Source organism: Pseudorca crassidens, chromosome 15 (assembly GCF_039906515.1).
Source record: "Pseudorca crassidens isolate mPseCra1 chromosome 15, mPseCra1.hap1, whole genome shotgun sequence".
Taxonomy (NCBI): Eukaryota; Metazoa; Chordata; class Mammalia; order Artiodactyla; family Delphinidae; genus Pseudorca; species Pseudorca crassidens.
The window spans coordinates 23268137-23280669 of NC_090310.1; the positions used below are offsets into that span (position 1 = coordinate 23268137).

The window sequence follows — 12533 nt, forward strand, 5'->3', positions numbered from 1 at the left end:
TTCATCTGTTCATTCATTCATTCACTCACTGTTATGGACTGAATTGTGTTCCCCTCAAAATTCATTGTGTCGAAGTCCTAATGCCCAGTACATCAGAATGTGACTGTATTTGGAGATAGGACCTTTAAAGAGATAATTAATGTAAAATGAGGTCAGATGGGTGGGCCCTCATCCAATATGACTGGTGTCCTTAGAGGGAGAGGTTAGGACACAGACAACACGTAAATGGAGAGACGACCATGTGAGGACACAGGGAGAAGGTGGCCATCTGCAAGGAGAGAGGCCTTAGGAGAAACCTGCTGACACCGTGATCTGGGACTTCCAGAACTTTTCAGAAAAAAATGTTTGTTGTTTAAGACCGCCAGTCTGTGTTATTTTGTTTTGGCAGCCCTGGCAGACTAATACGCTCATGTATTCCTTCATCACACTTTCCTATACATCTTGCCATTTGCAGGTATTTGCTTAACTGTCACCCAGTGAGGTTTCCTAACCACCCTCTTTAAAATCGCAACCCCACGTCCCCGTGCCTCATACCCACTAGTTTCCTTTTCTGCTTCATTTTTCTCTGTAGCACTTATCACTATCTGGAAATCCATATATTTGCTTATTTCTGTGTTTATTGCCACCCACTCCCCACACCGGTATAGAAACACAGTGAGGGCAGGGATTTGGGGGGCTGTTGAGTTCACTGCTGCATCTGCAGTGCCTCGGTCACAGAAGGTGCTCCGTAAGTGGCACCCCCCGCCCTGGTTTGCCATCCATGGCTTGCAGAACTTTGAGTTGCTCTTTTAGAATTATGTGTGTTTGCCTTTCATTTTACCCTTTTAGATATCTTTACAAAGGTGAAGATCAGCATGGATGAGAAAAGCAGGAACATGAGAGCACTTTCTGGGGTGATGGAGATGTTCTGTATCTTGATAGGGGTTTGGATTGCGAAGCTGTGTGCCTTTGTCAGAACCCATTAAGTGCTCTACTAAAGCTTTGTGCGAACTACCATTTGGAATTTTACCTATACACAAATATTGAAGTCTGGGGAATAATAATCTTGCTGGGAACGCACTGCAGGTGTGAATATCTGAGCTTCAGTTAGAGTAGTAATATTATTTGCTGAGCAATTACTATGTGTCAGACACTGTAATGTTATGATTATGATCAAATCATGAGCTCCATGAGGACAGAGACAATCCTTTACTCATTTTTGGAACCACAACACTGTATATGGCATATAGTCTGTGCTCTGTAAACATTTACCAAATAAATGAGGTATATAACTGTTCTCCCCAGGTCCATCACCACCAGTGTAACTGGTTTAAATGTTTAGATTTTAGATTAGTCAGGTGAGGCTAAGTTTTGTAGTGGCGATAAGTGAATCCCCGAATCTCAGTGGCTTAAGAAGACAAATGTTTATTTCTCGTTCCTGCTACACATCTGAATTAGGGTATAGGAAGCAGGGGTGGGGCTCTGCCTCACTCAGTCACTCAGAGACTCAGGCTGACAGATATTCAGACACCTCCACCCCTGCACTCTTGGTCGCCAAGCCAGGGGAAGAGAGAATGGATGTTTGCACCCTGCTTCTTCATGACACTGGTCACTTCTGCTAGAGCCCTTTGGTTAGAACTAGTTACGTGGCCCCACCCCCCAAAAAGAGGGAACTAAAAGGTGACTTGGTGGACCCATGGCGTTTTGTGCCATGTTTCGTCACTTTCCTTGAAGTGGAGCGCCCTTGTGATATGTGGCTAAACAGTTCCAAGGTGGAAAGAAATCGTCCATTTCTTTTTATCTATTTATTTATTTTTGGCTGCGTTGGGTCTTCGTTGCTGCGCGCGGGCTTTCTCTAGTTGTAGCGAGTGGGGGCCACTCCTCGCCGTGGCGCGTGGGCCTCTCGCCATGGCGCGTGGGCCTATCACCGCGGTGGTCTCTCTCATTGCGGAGCACGGGCTCCAGGCGCACAGGCTTCAGTAGCTGTGGCACGCAGGCTCAGCAGTTGTGGCACACGGGCTCAGTAGCTGTGGCATGTGGGCTCTAGAGCACAGGCTCAGTAGTTGTGACGCACAGGCTTAGTTGCTCCGCAGCATGTGGGATCCTCCCGGACCAGGGCTCAAACCTGTGTCCCCTGTATTGGCAGGTGGATTCTCAACCACTGCGCCACCAGGCAAGCCCAGAAATCATCCATTTCTCTTCACTTGCCTGAACTCCCAGCAGAGACTGGCACAAAAAAGGTGCATTGTCAGGGTTTGTGGAATGAATAAATACATGAATAAATCAAATGATCATCTAACTTTTTGCTTGGCTTTGAAAAGCACACACTCTGAGTCATAGTTAATTCCCTCACTCCCAGGCTGAACCCTTTAAAAGATCCTAATTAGATTCTTAGAAGAAATAATATCCATCAGACAAACAAATGACAGGAGGTTGCCTGTGGAGCTAAACTCCAGGCTGAGAAAATGTAATAAGAGGGCCTATGCCTCTGGGGACTAGACAGATATGAGGGGGAAAGGTCATGCCAATTCACAGCAGCCACCATGCCCAGGAAGAGTGTCCTTCAAGGATCAGCACCCTATTCGCTGCTAGTCTGACAAGGAAGAGGCATCACTTTTATGTGACCATAAGGACGTACTTGGTTTCTGAAAAATTAAGCTCCAGAGAGTTCTGGGTTGTTGACAAGGGTGTTTTACAACCAAAAGGGCTGTATTATGGGCAATATGGGGAATGTCAGAACCATCTCTACGCTGCACTTTGGCAAAGCACCAGCAAGGCCTCCTGGGAAAGCATGACACCTTCCTGTACTGGCCTATTTGTTATTCTCCTGTGTGAATACACATGGTTTGTCACAGTATCGTCAGGTCTCACAAGGGACCTCAGAATCATTCCAGAACAACCAGCTCAATTTGCAGATGAAGGAACTGGAGCCCAGACAGATTAAACATAGCACCGTTCGATATCTGTGGCTGGGCAGGTCGTGCACTGCACAACTTAGAGGGTGCTGGTAACACAGGTCCCGTGTGAGTAGCGCCTCCTGGAGGTGTGAGGTTTGATCGTCCTACATCCTTCCATTGTGAAGAAAAAACGATCTGCTGCTTTGAATGAAAAATGTGTACAAATTTCAAGTATCTTTGAACTGAGATGATTTAAAAATGATTAGATTCCCAAAATTCTGAAGAGTCGCATATTTTTGTTTTCTTTCTGAAAGTCAGTGTTTCATTGCAGCTAAGAGCTCAAACTCGGGAATCAAGGGAGAAATGTAATTTGACCATTAATTAGCTGTGACCTTAGGCAAATCAATTTACCTCTCTAATATCAGGCTATTCATTTGTAATATGGACGATGTTACCTACAAGTTACCCATCCCCCCTATTTCTTTGCCTACTCTGAATTAGTTCCAGGTAGGAGTGGGCTCATCTTAGACTATGGGTCACTAAGCCAGTCAGTTGGGAAATACTATTCCCTGCTGTCCCAGACGTCTTTGCAACCAGGGGTATCTGTGTGATCCTGTTTTGGCCAAGGGGAGTGCTACTTCCATTTCCAGGAGATTCGATGCCACTTGAGTACCTTTCATTCTTTTACAGAGTTGATAAGTCTTGGAGACTGTGTCCAGCTGGAAAGAGAATCCATCTGCCAAGCTCTGAATCAAAAATCAGAAACCCAAGTTCTCACTCCAGCTGTGCCGGTGGTCCTGTTGTGTGAGCCACTTTTCCTTTGGGGATCTCGGTTTTCTCGTGCAAAGTGAAGGGGGTTGGGTGGTGCCTGAGAGGTTATTGATTTATTTATGTCCACATAGAGGACTCTTCAGACATCATGCCTGACCCCAGTGCCCATCACCCTTTTAGTTCCTCTATGAGGGGAAGGTGCTAGTCGGCTCCCTGAGAGTCCAGGACACTCCCTGGGCCGTGGGTCACTAGTGGGAGGGGTCACTGTGTGGCGATGGCTGCAGCTCTGTTCAGCCCCTCCCCCACTCCATGAGGCTGGGCAGGCTCCAAGATTTATATTCATGGATGGGGGCGGGGATTAAGAAGCCAGTTTTATTCTAGAGCTTAAACTGAGTGCTCTAGAAAAGTGCTCCCTTTTTAAAGGGAGTTTTATTTTTTTCCTTTTTTAAGATGGTAGTATAGTTGATTTACAAGGTTGTGCTAATTTCTGCTACACAGCAAAGTGACTCAGTTATACACTATATATATACATTCTTTTTATATTCTTTTCCATTGTGGTTTATCCCAGGAGATTGGATACAGTTCCCTGTGCTATAGAGTAGGACCTTGTTGTTCATCCATTCTACATGTAATAGTTTGCATCTACCAACCCCAAACTCCCAGTCCATCCCTCTCCCTCCCCCCTCCCCCTTGGCAACCACAAGTCTGTTCTCCATGTCTGTGAGTCTGTTTCCCTTTTATAGATTGGTTCATTTGTGCCATATTTAAAGGAAATTTTACACTGGTGATTATTAGGTCTAGGTTCAACTATTAATAAAGTGTCTTGATTCCAGTCTAGCTACTATCCCTTGCACGTGGCTCCCTAAGTAACATTGGGAATGAGGTGGAGTGAGCGGGTGGTATAAGGAGATTGACAGGGGCAAGATTCAGGCATTCCTGGATCCCGGATCTCAGTAGCATCTAAGAGATGAGCAAAATCTCAACCCAAGCTAATTCCTGCTGTAACCAAGCAGGGTCCTATGAGGCCTTCCCAGAATAGACCCCATCCATGTCTTCTGCCCGCCTTCTGTCTATAGAAAAACTTTAGTCAAAGAAAATATTTAATCAGAGAAGTGAGAAAATGCAGAAAGAAAGGAAAACAGTCAAGCAAGACAAAATAATAATACTTTAGCCGTTAAACAAAGTCAAGGACCTTTAGCTCCTCCTCAAGCACTGTGGATAATATTCTGAGCCATGTCCTTTGAGCTGTTTTGCAAATACTGAAATCCCCACCAGGTGGAAGAAGTTAACTGTACGCTGCCCACAAGCACGTGGACCCCACATGAGTTAGAACTGGAGGGTTGATGATGCTGACTCCCGATTACCTCACCACCAACCAATCAGAAGAGTGTCCACAAACCGATCACGCCCTGCTCCTTGAGCACTATAAGACTCCTCACTACCCCCTCCAGGAGGGGACACACAGTTTTAAGGGCATTAGCCCACCGTGGCCCCCTTTGTCTGGCAAAGCAATAAAGCTATTCTTTTCTGCTTCACCCAAAACTCTGTCTCCACATTTCTATTTGGCACTGGTGAACAGAGGCTGAGTTTTGGCAACACTGCTAAACTTTTTTTTTTTTTTTTTTTTTGCGGTACGCGGGCCTCTCACTGTTGTGGCCTCTCCCGTTGCGGAGCACAGGCTCCGGACGCGCAGGCTCAGCGGCCATGGCTCACGGGCCCAGCCACTCCGCGGCATGTGGGATCCTCCCGGACCGGGGCACGAACCCATGTCCCCTGCATCGGCAGGTGGACTCTCAACCACTGCGCCACCAGGGAAGCCCACTGCTAAACTTTTAAGAAATATTTCTGAAACACTCATCTTATGCCATGTCACAGCCAGCTCTGATGTTTTAAGATTGTAAAATTCTTAATCTGATGTGCTATTCGACATCCTCATTTTCAATCCTCCTTCCCAGCAGAGTCCCAACGCGTCTCCTAGTGTAAAAATTCTGGGGCTACCTCTGCTGAGTAGTCTCCAAAGATTTACCCTTCCTAAGATAGCAGAATGGGTTCCATTCAGAAAAATTACTTTCCTGAAGAGCAAACATCGGAACGGCACAGCTGAGTGTTGGGCCCTGGCTTTCAACAACTTTGGGGGGTTAGCTCTGCAACCAGGGACTCCAGGGCATTGTCATGCCTTTTAAAGTGGAACAGGCTATTGCTGAGGACACAGGCAGATGTAGTAAATTGGCTCTGTGCAGTGGATTCTTGTTCTTTTCCCTAGGCAGGGTTTAAAGAAAAAAAAAAAGGAAGTAGGCTGCTTGATAAAAACTCTAATAGGCAGGATGAGAACTTGATTCAATACTGTTCCCAGCAGTTTACTGTGCGAAGCTCTGTAATAGGTGTTCAGGAAACAGAGAAGTGAAAGAGGTGCAGTATTGCCCTTGCGGGGCTGGTGGCCTAGGGATGAAACAGACATATAAACAGGTAACTAAAATACTGACTAGCCTCGGCCAGCACCTTTCATAATTTAATATTCACATGAACTACCTGGGATCTTCTAAAAATTCAGACTCTCAGAAGTAGATTTGGGGAAAAGCCCGAGATCTGCCTTTCTCACAAGATCCTAGGTGATGCTGCTACTGGTCTAAGGACCACATTTTATTAGCGAGGGGCCAGGCATTGGAAGCATGGCCTCTAGAGCCTGACAGCCCTGGGTTCAAATCCTGGTTCCTCCACTAACTAGCTGAGTGAGCTTGGAAGCTCCTTTAGCTCTCTGAGCCTCAGTTTCTTCCTCTGTATGAGGACAATAATTCCTACTCAGGGTGTAGTGTCAGCATCAAATGGTATAGTTCAGGTTATGTGCTCAGCCCAGTACCTGGCACACAGAAAGCACTCACTAAGTGGTAGCTGTTTTGGGGACAGGCTATTAAGAACAACTTAATTACTTTATTTTTGTGTGTGTGTTTCGTAGAATTTTAAAAAATATTTATTTGCTTATTTTGGCTGTGTCGGGTCTTAGTTGTGGCACACGGGCTCTTCGTCATGGTGTGCAGGCTTGGTAGGTTGTGGTGCACTGGCTTAGTTGCCCCACGGCACATGGGATCTTAGTTCCCCGACCAGAGATCGAGCCTGCGTCCTCTGTGTTGGAAGGTGGATTCTTAACCACTGGACCACCACGGAAGTCCCCTAGAATTTTTTAGTTTTATTTTTTAGAAGTTATTTCATTGAAGTATAGCTGACTTACAATGTTGCATTAATTTCTGCTGTACAGTAAAGTGACTCAGTTATGTATATATATTCTTTTTCACATTCTTTTCCATGATGGTTTATCACGGGTGATTGAGTATAATTCCCTGTGCTATACAATAGGTCCTTGTTGTTTATCCAGTCTATATATAATCATTTGCAGCTACTAATCCCAAATTCCCAATCCATCCCTCCACTGTCCCTCTCCCCCTTGGCAACCACAGTCCGTTCTCTATGTCTGTGAGTCTGTTTCTGTTTCATAAATAGGTCATATTTTAGATTCCACATATAAGTGATATCACATCGTATTTGTCTTTCTCTGTCTTACTTCACTTAGTATGATAATCTCTAGGTCCATCCATGTTGCTGCAAATGGCATTATTTCATTCCTTTTTATGGCTGAGTAGTATTCTACTGTATATATATGTACCACATCTTCTTTATCCATTCATCTGTTGATGGACATTTAGGTTGTTTCCATGTCCTGGCTATTGTGAATAGTCCTGCTGTGAACATAGGGCTGCATGTATCTTTTTGAATTGTAGTTTTGTCTTGATATATGCCCAGGGGTGGGATTGCTGGATCATATGGCAACACTATTTTTAGTTTTTTGAGGAACCTCCATACTGTTCTTCATAGTGGCTGCACCAGTTTACATTCCCATCAACAGTGTAGGAGGTTTCCTTTCCTCCACACTCTCTCCAGCATTCGTTATTTGTAGACCTATAATAATGGCCATTCTGATCAGTGTGGGATGGTATCTCATTGTAGTTTTGATTTGCATTTCTCTAATAATTAGTGTTGTTGAGCATATTTTCACATGCCTGTTGGCCATCTGTATGTCTTTAAGAACTGTTTTAGAATTCTAAAGTTAGTGCTATGGGCATTCGAGGAAGGCTTCACAGAGATGGCAACATTTGAGCTGTTGGGCAGAATGGGAAGAAGTATAGGGCAGGTAGAGAGCATGAGCAGATGTCTTACAAGCGGCAGAATGCTGGGCACAGTTGTTCTTGGGTCAAGATTCTGTGTGACATATGGTTGGTGGAGGCTCTGCTCTTTCTGCTCCTTCTGCTGCTGCTTTTTTTTTTTTTTTTTTTTTTTTTCTGCGGTACACGGGCCTCTCACAGTTGTGGCCTCTCCCGTTGCGGAGCACAGGCTCCAGACGCGCAGGCTCAGCGGCCATGGCTCACGGGCCCGGCCGCTCCGCGGCATGTGGGATCCTTACGGACCGGGGCACAAACCCGTGTCCCCTGCATCGGCAGGCGGACTCTCAACCACGGAGCCACCAGGGAAGCCCTCCTTCTGCTTCTTACTCACTCCTGCTGTCATTGTTGCTCTGGAAGGGACATGTGTAGCGGTCTGCATGGAGCTGCTCTGTCCAAAACAGTAGCTGTATGTGGCTCACCAACATTTGCAATGTGCCATGCCACATGGTGAAATGACAATATTTTGGATATACTGGGTTAAAGGAAATATATAATAAAATATGTAACAAGATATATTATTAAAATTAATGTCACTGGGTTTTTTTATACCTTTTTAGAAAATGTGGCTAGTAGGAAATATAAAATTAAGTATGTGTCTCATGTTATATTTCTATTTATTTGGAGCCTCTATCTGGTCCTGACTGGTTGCCTTGTTGAGCCTGAGTCAGGGTCAGTGGGAAGGTCTGATCTGGCAGGCTAAGGTATCCTCCCAGTGGCTGGGGCAGCTAGGAAAACAGGCATGGAACAGAAATGAGGGCTGGGTTTGGGGAAGTAAGGAGATCAATCACTGTTCCACCAGAAGTTCACACATGTGCTGTGTATCAGTTAGCTATTGCTGCATAACAAACTACTCCCAAACTTAGTTGCATAAAACAATGCCTGTTATTAATGCTTACACCTGTTATTATTGTTTGTGGGTCAGTTGGGAAGTTCTGTTGATCTACACTTGGCTGGGCTGATTTTGGTCTGGTCTCTATGGGCTTTGGATTTAGTTGGCCTGCAATGGGACTTAGCAACCACTAAATTTTAAAAGCTACCCAGGAGATCCTAAAGCAACCAGGATGGAGAACTATTGATTTAGACCTTAAAGTAGGGATTCTCAGACTTGAGCATGCATCAGCACCCCCCTGAGGGCTTATTCAAATATAGATTGCTGGGTCCCACTGTCAGAGTTTCTGATTCAGAAGGTTTGGATTGGGTCCTAATCATCTGCATTTTTTACAAGTTCCTAGCTGCTGCTGCTGCTGCTGCTGCTGCTGGTCTGGGACGACACTCTGGGAACTACTGAAGAGGAAGGAAACAGCTATGAGGTAATGATGAAAGAAGATTCCTACCAGACATAATGGGGAAGTAGAATCGGCTGGGAGGAGGAGGGGAGAGAAAGAGAGGAAGTGAGGTAAGAGATTAGGTTTAAGAGTCCTCACTGCTTACCTCCTGGAGGAAGTAGCAAAGGCCAGTGAGTTGTAGAAATCTCTAGAAAGGTTTTGGGGGATCTGAGAGAATCCAGCTTTCCGTGACACAGCCTAGAGAGACTGTGGGTCCCTAAGAGAAACCTGCTTTGGCGTGGCATCGAATTCAAGGTGGCTCAGGAATGGTAGATTGACAGAGATTGAGGAAAACCTGGGGTGAGGGTGGACTTGAGGGTGACCGCCCAGAGTCTCAACTGCTGCACAACCTCCCTGCCACCCAAGGGTTTACATCACCCTCCCCCCTGCCTTGGGGCTACCAAGGTCATTGTGGACCTTTAGAAGCTGGGGTCGGAAAGAAACAATCACAGGGACACGAGGATGGAAGCAGGAGCAGGACCCACCATCATGGGTAACGGATTCCAGCATGAAATCTAGGAAACAACACAATGCAGACTAGCGTAGACCTGCGACTCCTCAGCGGGAAGCAGCAAGAACAGAAGCTGACAGGGAAAGCAGGGCCCGCAGTAGGGTCAGGCAGGGGAGGCACTTTAGAACCCCAAATTTAAGGGTAGTTCAAGTGCAGGGTCAGTGCTCACCGTAGCCCCAGTCCCCACACAAAGACATGTGGGATGAGACCCCCCCCAAACTGAGGTCCTACAGACCCAACAATCTTCCCAGAATGCCGTTGGGATTCTTACATGTTCCATGCATCCGTCTTGGGAAGGGGTCAGGATACGGCACAGCCCTTGAGCTGAGGGAAAGAGTTCTGATCCCTCTGTTTCCTGGGAAAAGTCTGCTTTAAGTGAGAGGAGACTGGATTATCTTTAACAGGTAAGTTTCCTGAAACAGGAAGAGAATTTCAGACCCAAATGCGAAGAATGATGGGAAACAAAGAAACTTGCCGGTTTCGTACAACTGAACAATACTCTGTAAGTATCAAATTTGTTACAAGGTATTTCACAGTTGACATAAATTACATCAAAGGTTTTGACAAACAGAGCTGCCATATGACCCAGCAATCCCACTCCTGGGCCTATATCCAGACAAAACTGTAATTCAAAAAGATACATGCACCCCAATGCTCATAGCAGCACTATATACAATAGCCAAGACATGGAAACAACCTAAATGTCCATCAATAGATGAACGGATAAAGAAGATGTGGCACATATATACAATAGAATACTACTCAGCCATAAAAAGAATAAAATAATGCCATTTGCAGCAACATGGATGGACCTAGAGATTATCATACTAAGTGAAGTAAGCCAGAAAGAGAAAGACAAATACCATATGATATCACTTATCTGTGGAATCTAAAATATGACATAAATGAACTTATCTATGGAACAGAAACAGACTCACAGACATAGAGAATGGACTTGTGGTTGCCAAGGGGAAGGTGGGTAGTGGAGGGATGGATTGGGAGTTTGGGGTTAGCAGATGCAAACTATTATATATAGAATGGATGAACAACAAGGTCCTACTGCATAGCATAGGGAACTACATTCAATATCCTGTGATAAACCGTAATGGAAAAGAATATGAAATAGAATGTATATAACTGAGTCACTTTGCTGTACAGCAGAAATTAATGCAACATTGTAAGTCAACTATACTTCAATAAAAAAATTTTTTTAATTAAAAAAAAGCCTTTTTGGCCACCTAGAGGGGTGGGAGGGAGATGCAAGAGGGAGGAGATATGGGAATACATGTATGTGTATAGCTGATGTACTTTGTTATAAATCAGAAGCTAACACGCCATTGTAAAGCAATTATACTCCAATAAAGATGTAAAAAAAAAGAGAGAGAGTGATAAGAAGAAGGCAGAAGCAAAAGAAAAAAAAAACTTTTGACAAATGAAGATTTATCTGAGGCAAAAAGAGTTTGCTCCTTAGAAGACTTTGGTGAGGGGTTTGCTAGGAGGCTCAGACATGCCTAGTGAGGATCTGGGTAATATTTGAGTCAGATGGGGTGATGGGTAGGTAGGTGTGCCTCTGTCTGAGAAAACTGGCTGAACCGACAGTGTGAGAGCAGGTCTGGGATCAAGCAGACCAGGCCCCTTAGGAATTACTTGGTTACTCACTGGGTCAGCAGCATGTTTTTTGGAAATGGCGGGGGCCCAAGGGGCAGGGACAGTCTCTGGGTCGCACCAGATCCCGGGAAAGGCCTGGGGCGACCAAGTGAACATACCCCGTGTTGGGCTGTACCCCATAGGCCTGTAAGCACTTTTCTTGCCCAGCGTCAAGACTGAAGAAAGAGCCCAGAGTCAGTGACAGAGACATCCATGGTTTAATGGATGGGGGTTCATACATGTCTGAAGCAAGGTCCTGCAGTCACACCCCACTGTGCGCAGTGCACGGCGGGCAGGACATGGCAGCAAGCTTCGCTATGGGGGCAGCGTGGGGGGTGGTTTACCAGTTATAGAGGGACTTGACCTCAGGTTGGCTCATCAGTTGCCAGGGAAACCAGCAGAGGGGCATGCCTCTTTGATAAACTATCATAGTGGAGATAGTTCTCATTGAAAGATTAGAACAATCACAAGCTGGGGTCAGGGCAAGTATGTAGGCGTTTACTGATTAGGCTCCATAGTTAAGAGAGAAGGTTAGTCATGTGAGTAGGCGTAGGTGAAACAGGGACTGGCCGAGCAGGGGATGTACAGAGAGCAAGAGAACGGCCATCTCGGGTGGCCTGATCCTATAGCCCCATACAAGGGGTACAAGCTTGTGTGTCAGACACCATGCACTCTGAGACTGTGATGGGGCATCTGATCTCATCAGGGAGATCTGTGGTTCGGGCGGTCAGGAAGGCAAAATGTGGTTCCCACACAGTGACGTCAGCCCAGCCACAGAGATGAGCCACTGTTAACTGACAGTCAGGAGACCCTTCTCCCTTCCCAATGCCTGACTTCACTGTTAACTCAGCTCTCGCCCGTACGATCCCTCGCCTTCTCCAGCTTCGCATGCACTGTGTGCCTTCCCTCTAAAGATGGCATGAAGTCAGGTTAGTGAAGGCCTTGAATGCCAGGTCGAGGGGGTGGTATTTGTCCTGTAGGCAATGGGGCCCACGGGAGGCCTTTGGGCTGAGAGATGGCCCACCTTGAATCTCCCATTCCCTACACTCTGGCTGGCTCATAGAAATTTATGCTCAATACACTTGGCGGGATAAATGATTCAAACAGTGTTTTAGGGAAGACGGGGCAAGTTTCCACTATTTTAGTACAGCCTCTCCTCCAGCTCTCTAAAGCAATCTCCAACCCATCC

The 12533-nt window shown here is 45.8% G+C and overlaps 1 protein-coding gene across 2 annotated transcripts in view; it reads left to right on the forward strand.

Annotated features, from left to right (window-relative positions):
• Nucleotides 1-12533, forward strand: part of SYT17 (synaptotagmin 17) — a 145831-nt gene that overhangs the window by 2425 nt on the left and 130873 nt on the right. Inside the window, exons 2-3 of one of the 2 annotated variants that reach the window (XM_067706528.1) lie at nt 3567-3680; nt 9087-9171. In XM_067706528.1, the coding sequence (XP_067562629.1) occupies nt 3567-3680; nt 9087-9171 (199 nt within the window). Of the gene's footprint in view, nt 1-3566; nt 3681-9086; nt 9172-10101; nt 10200-12533 lie in introns of those variants that run through there. The other variant, XM_067706521.1, reaches the window with a different exon arrangement.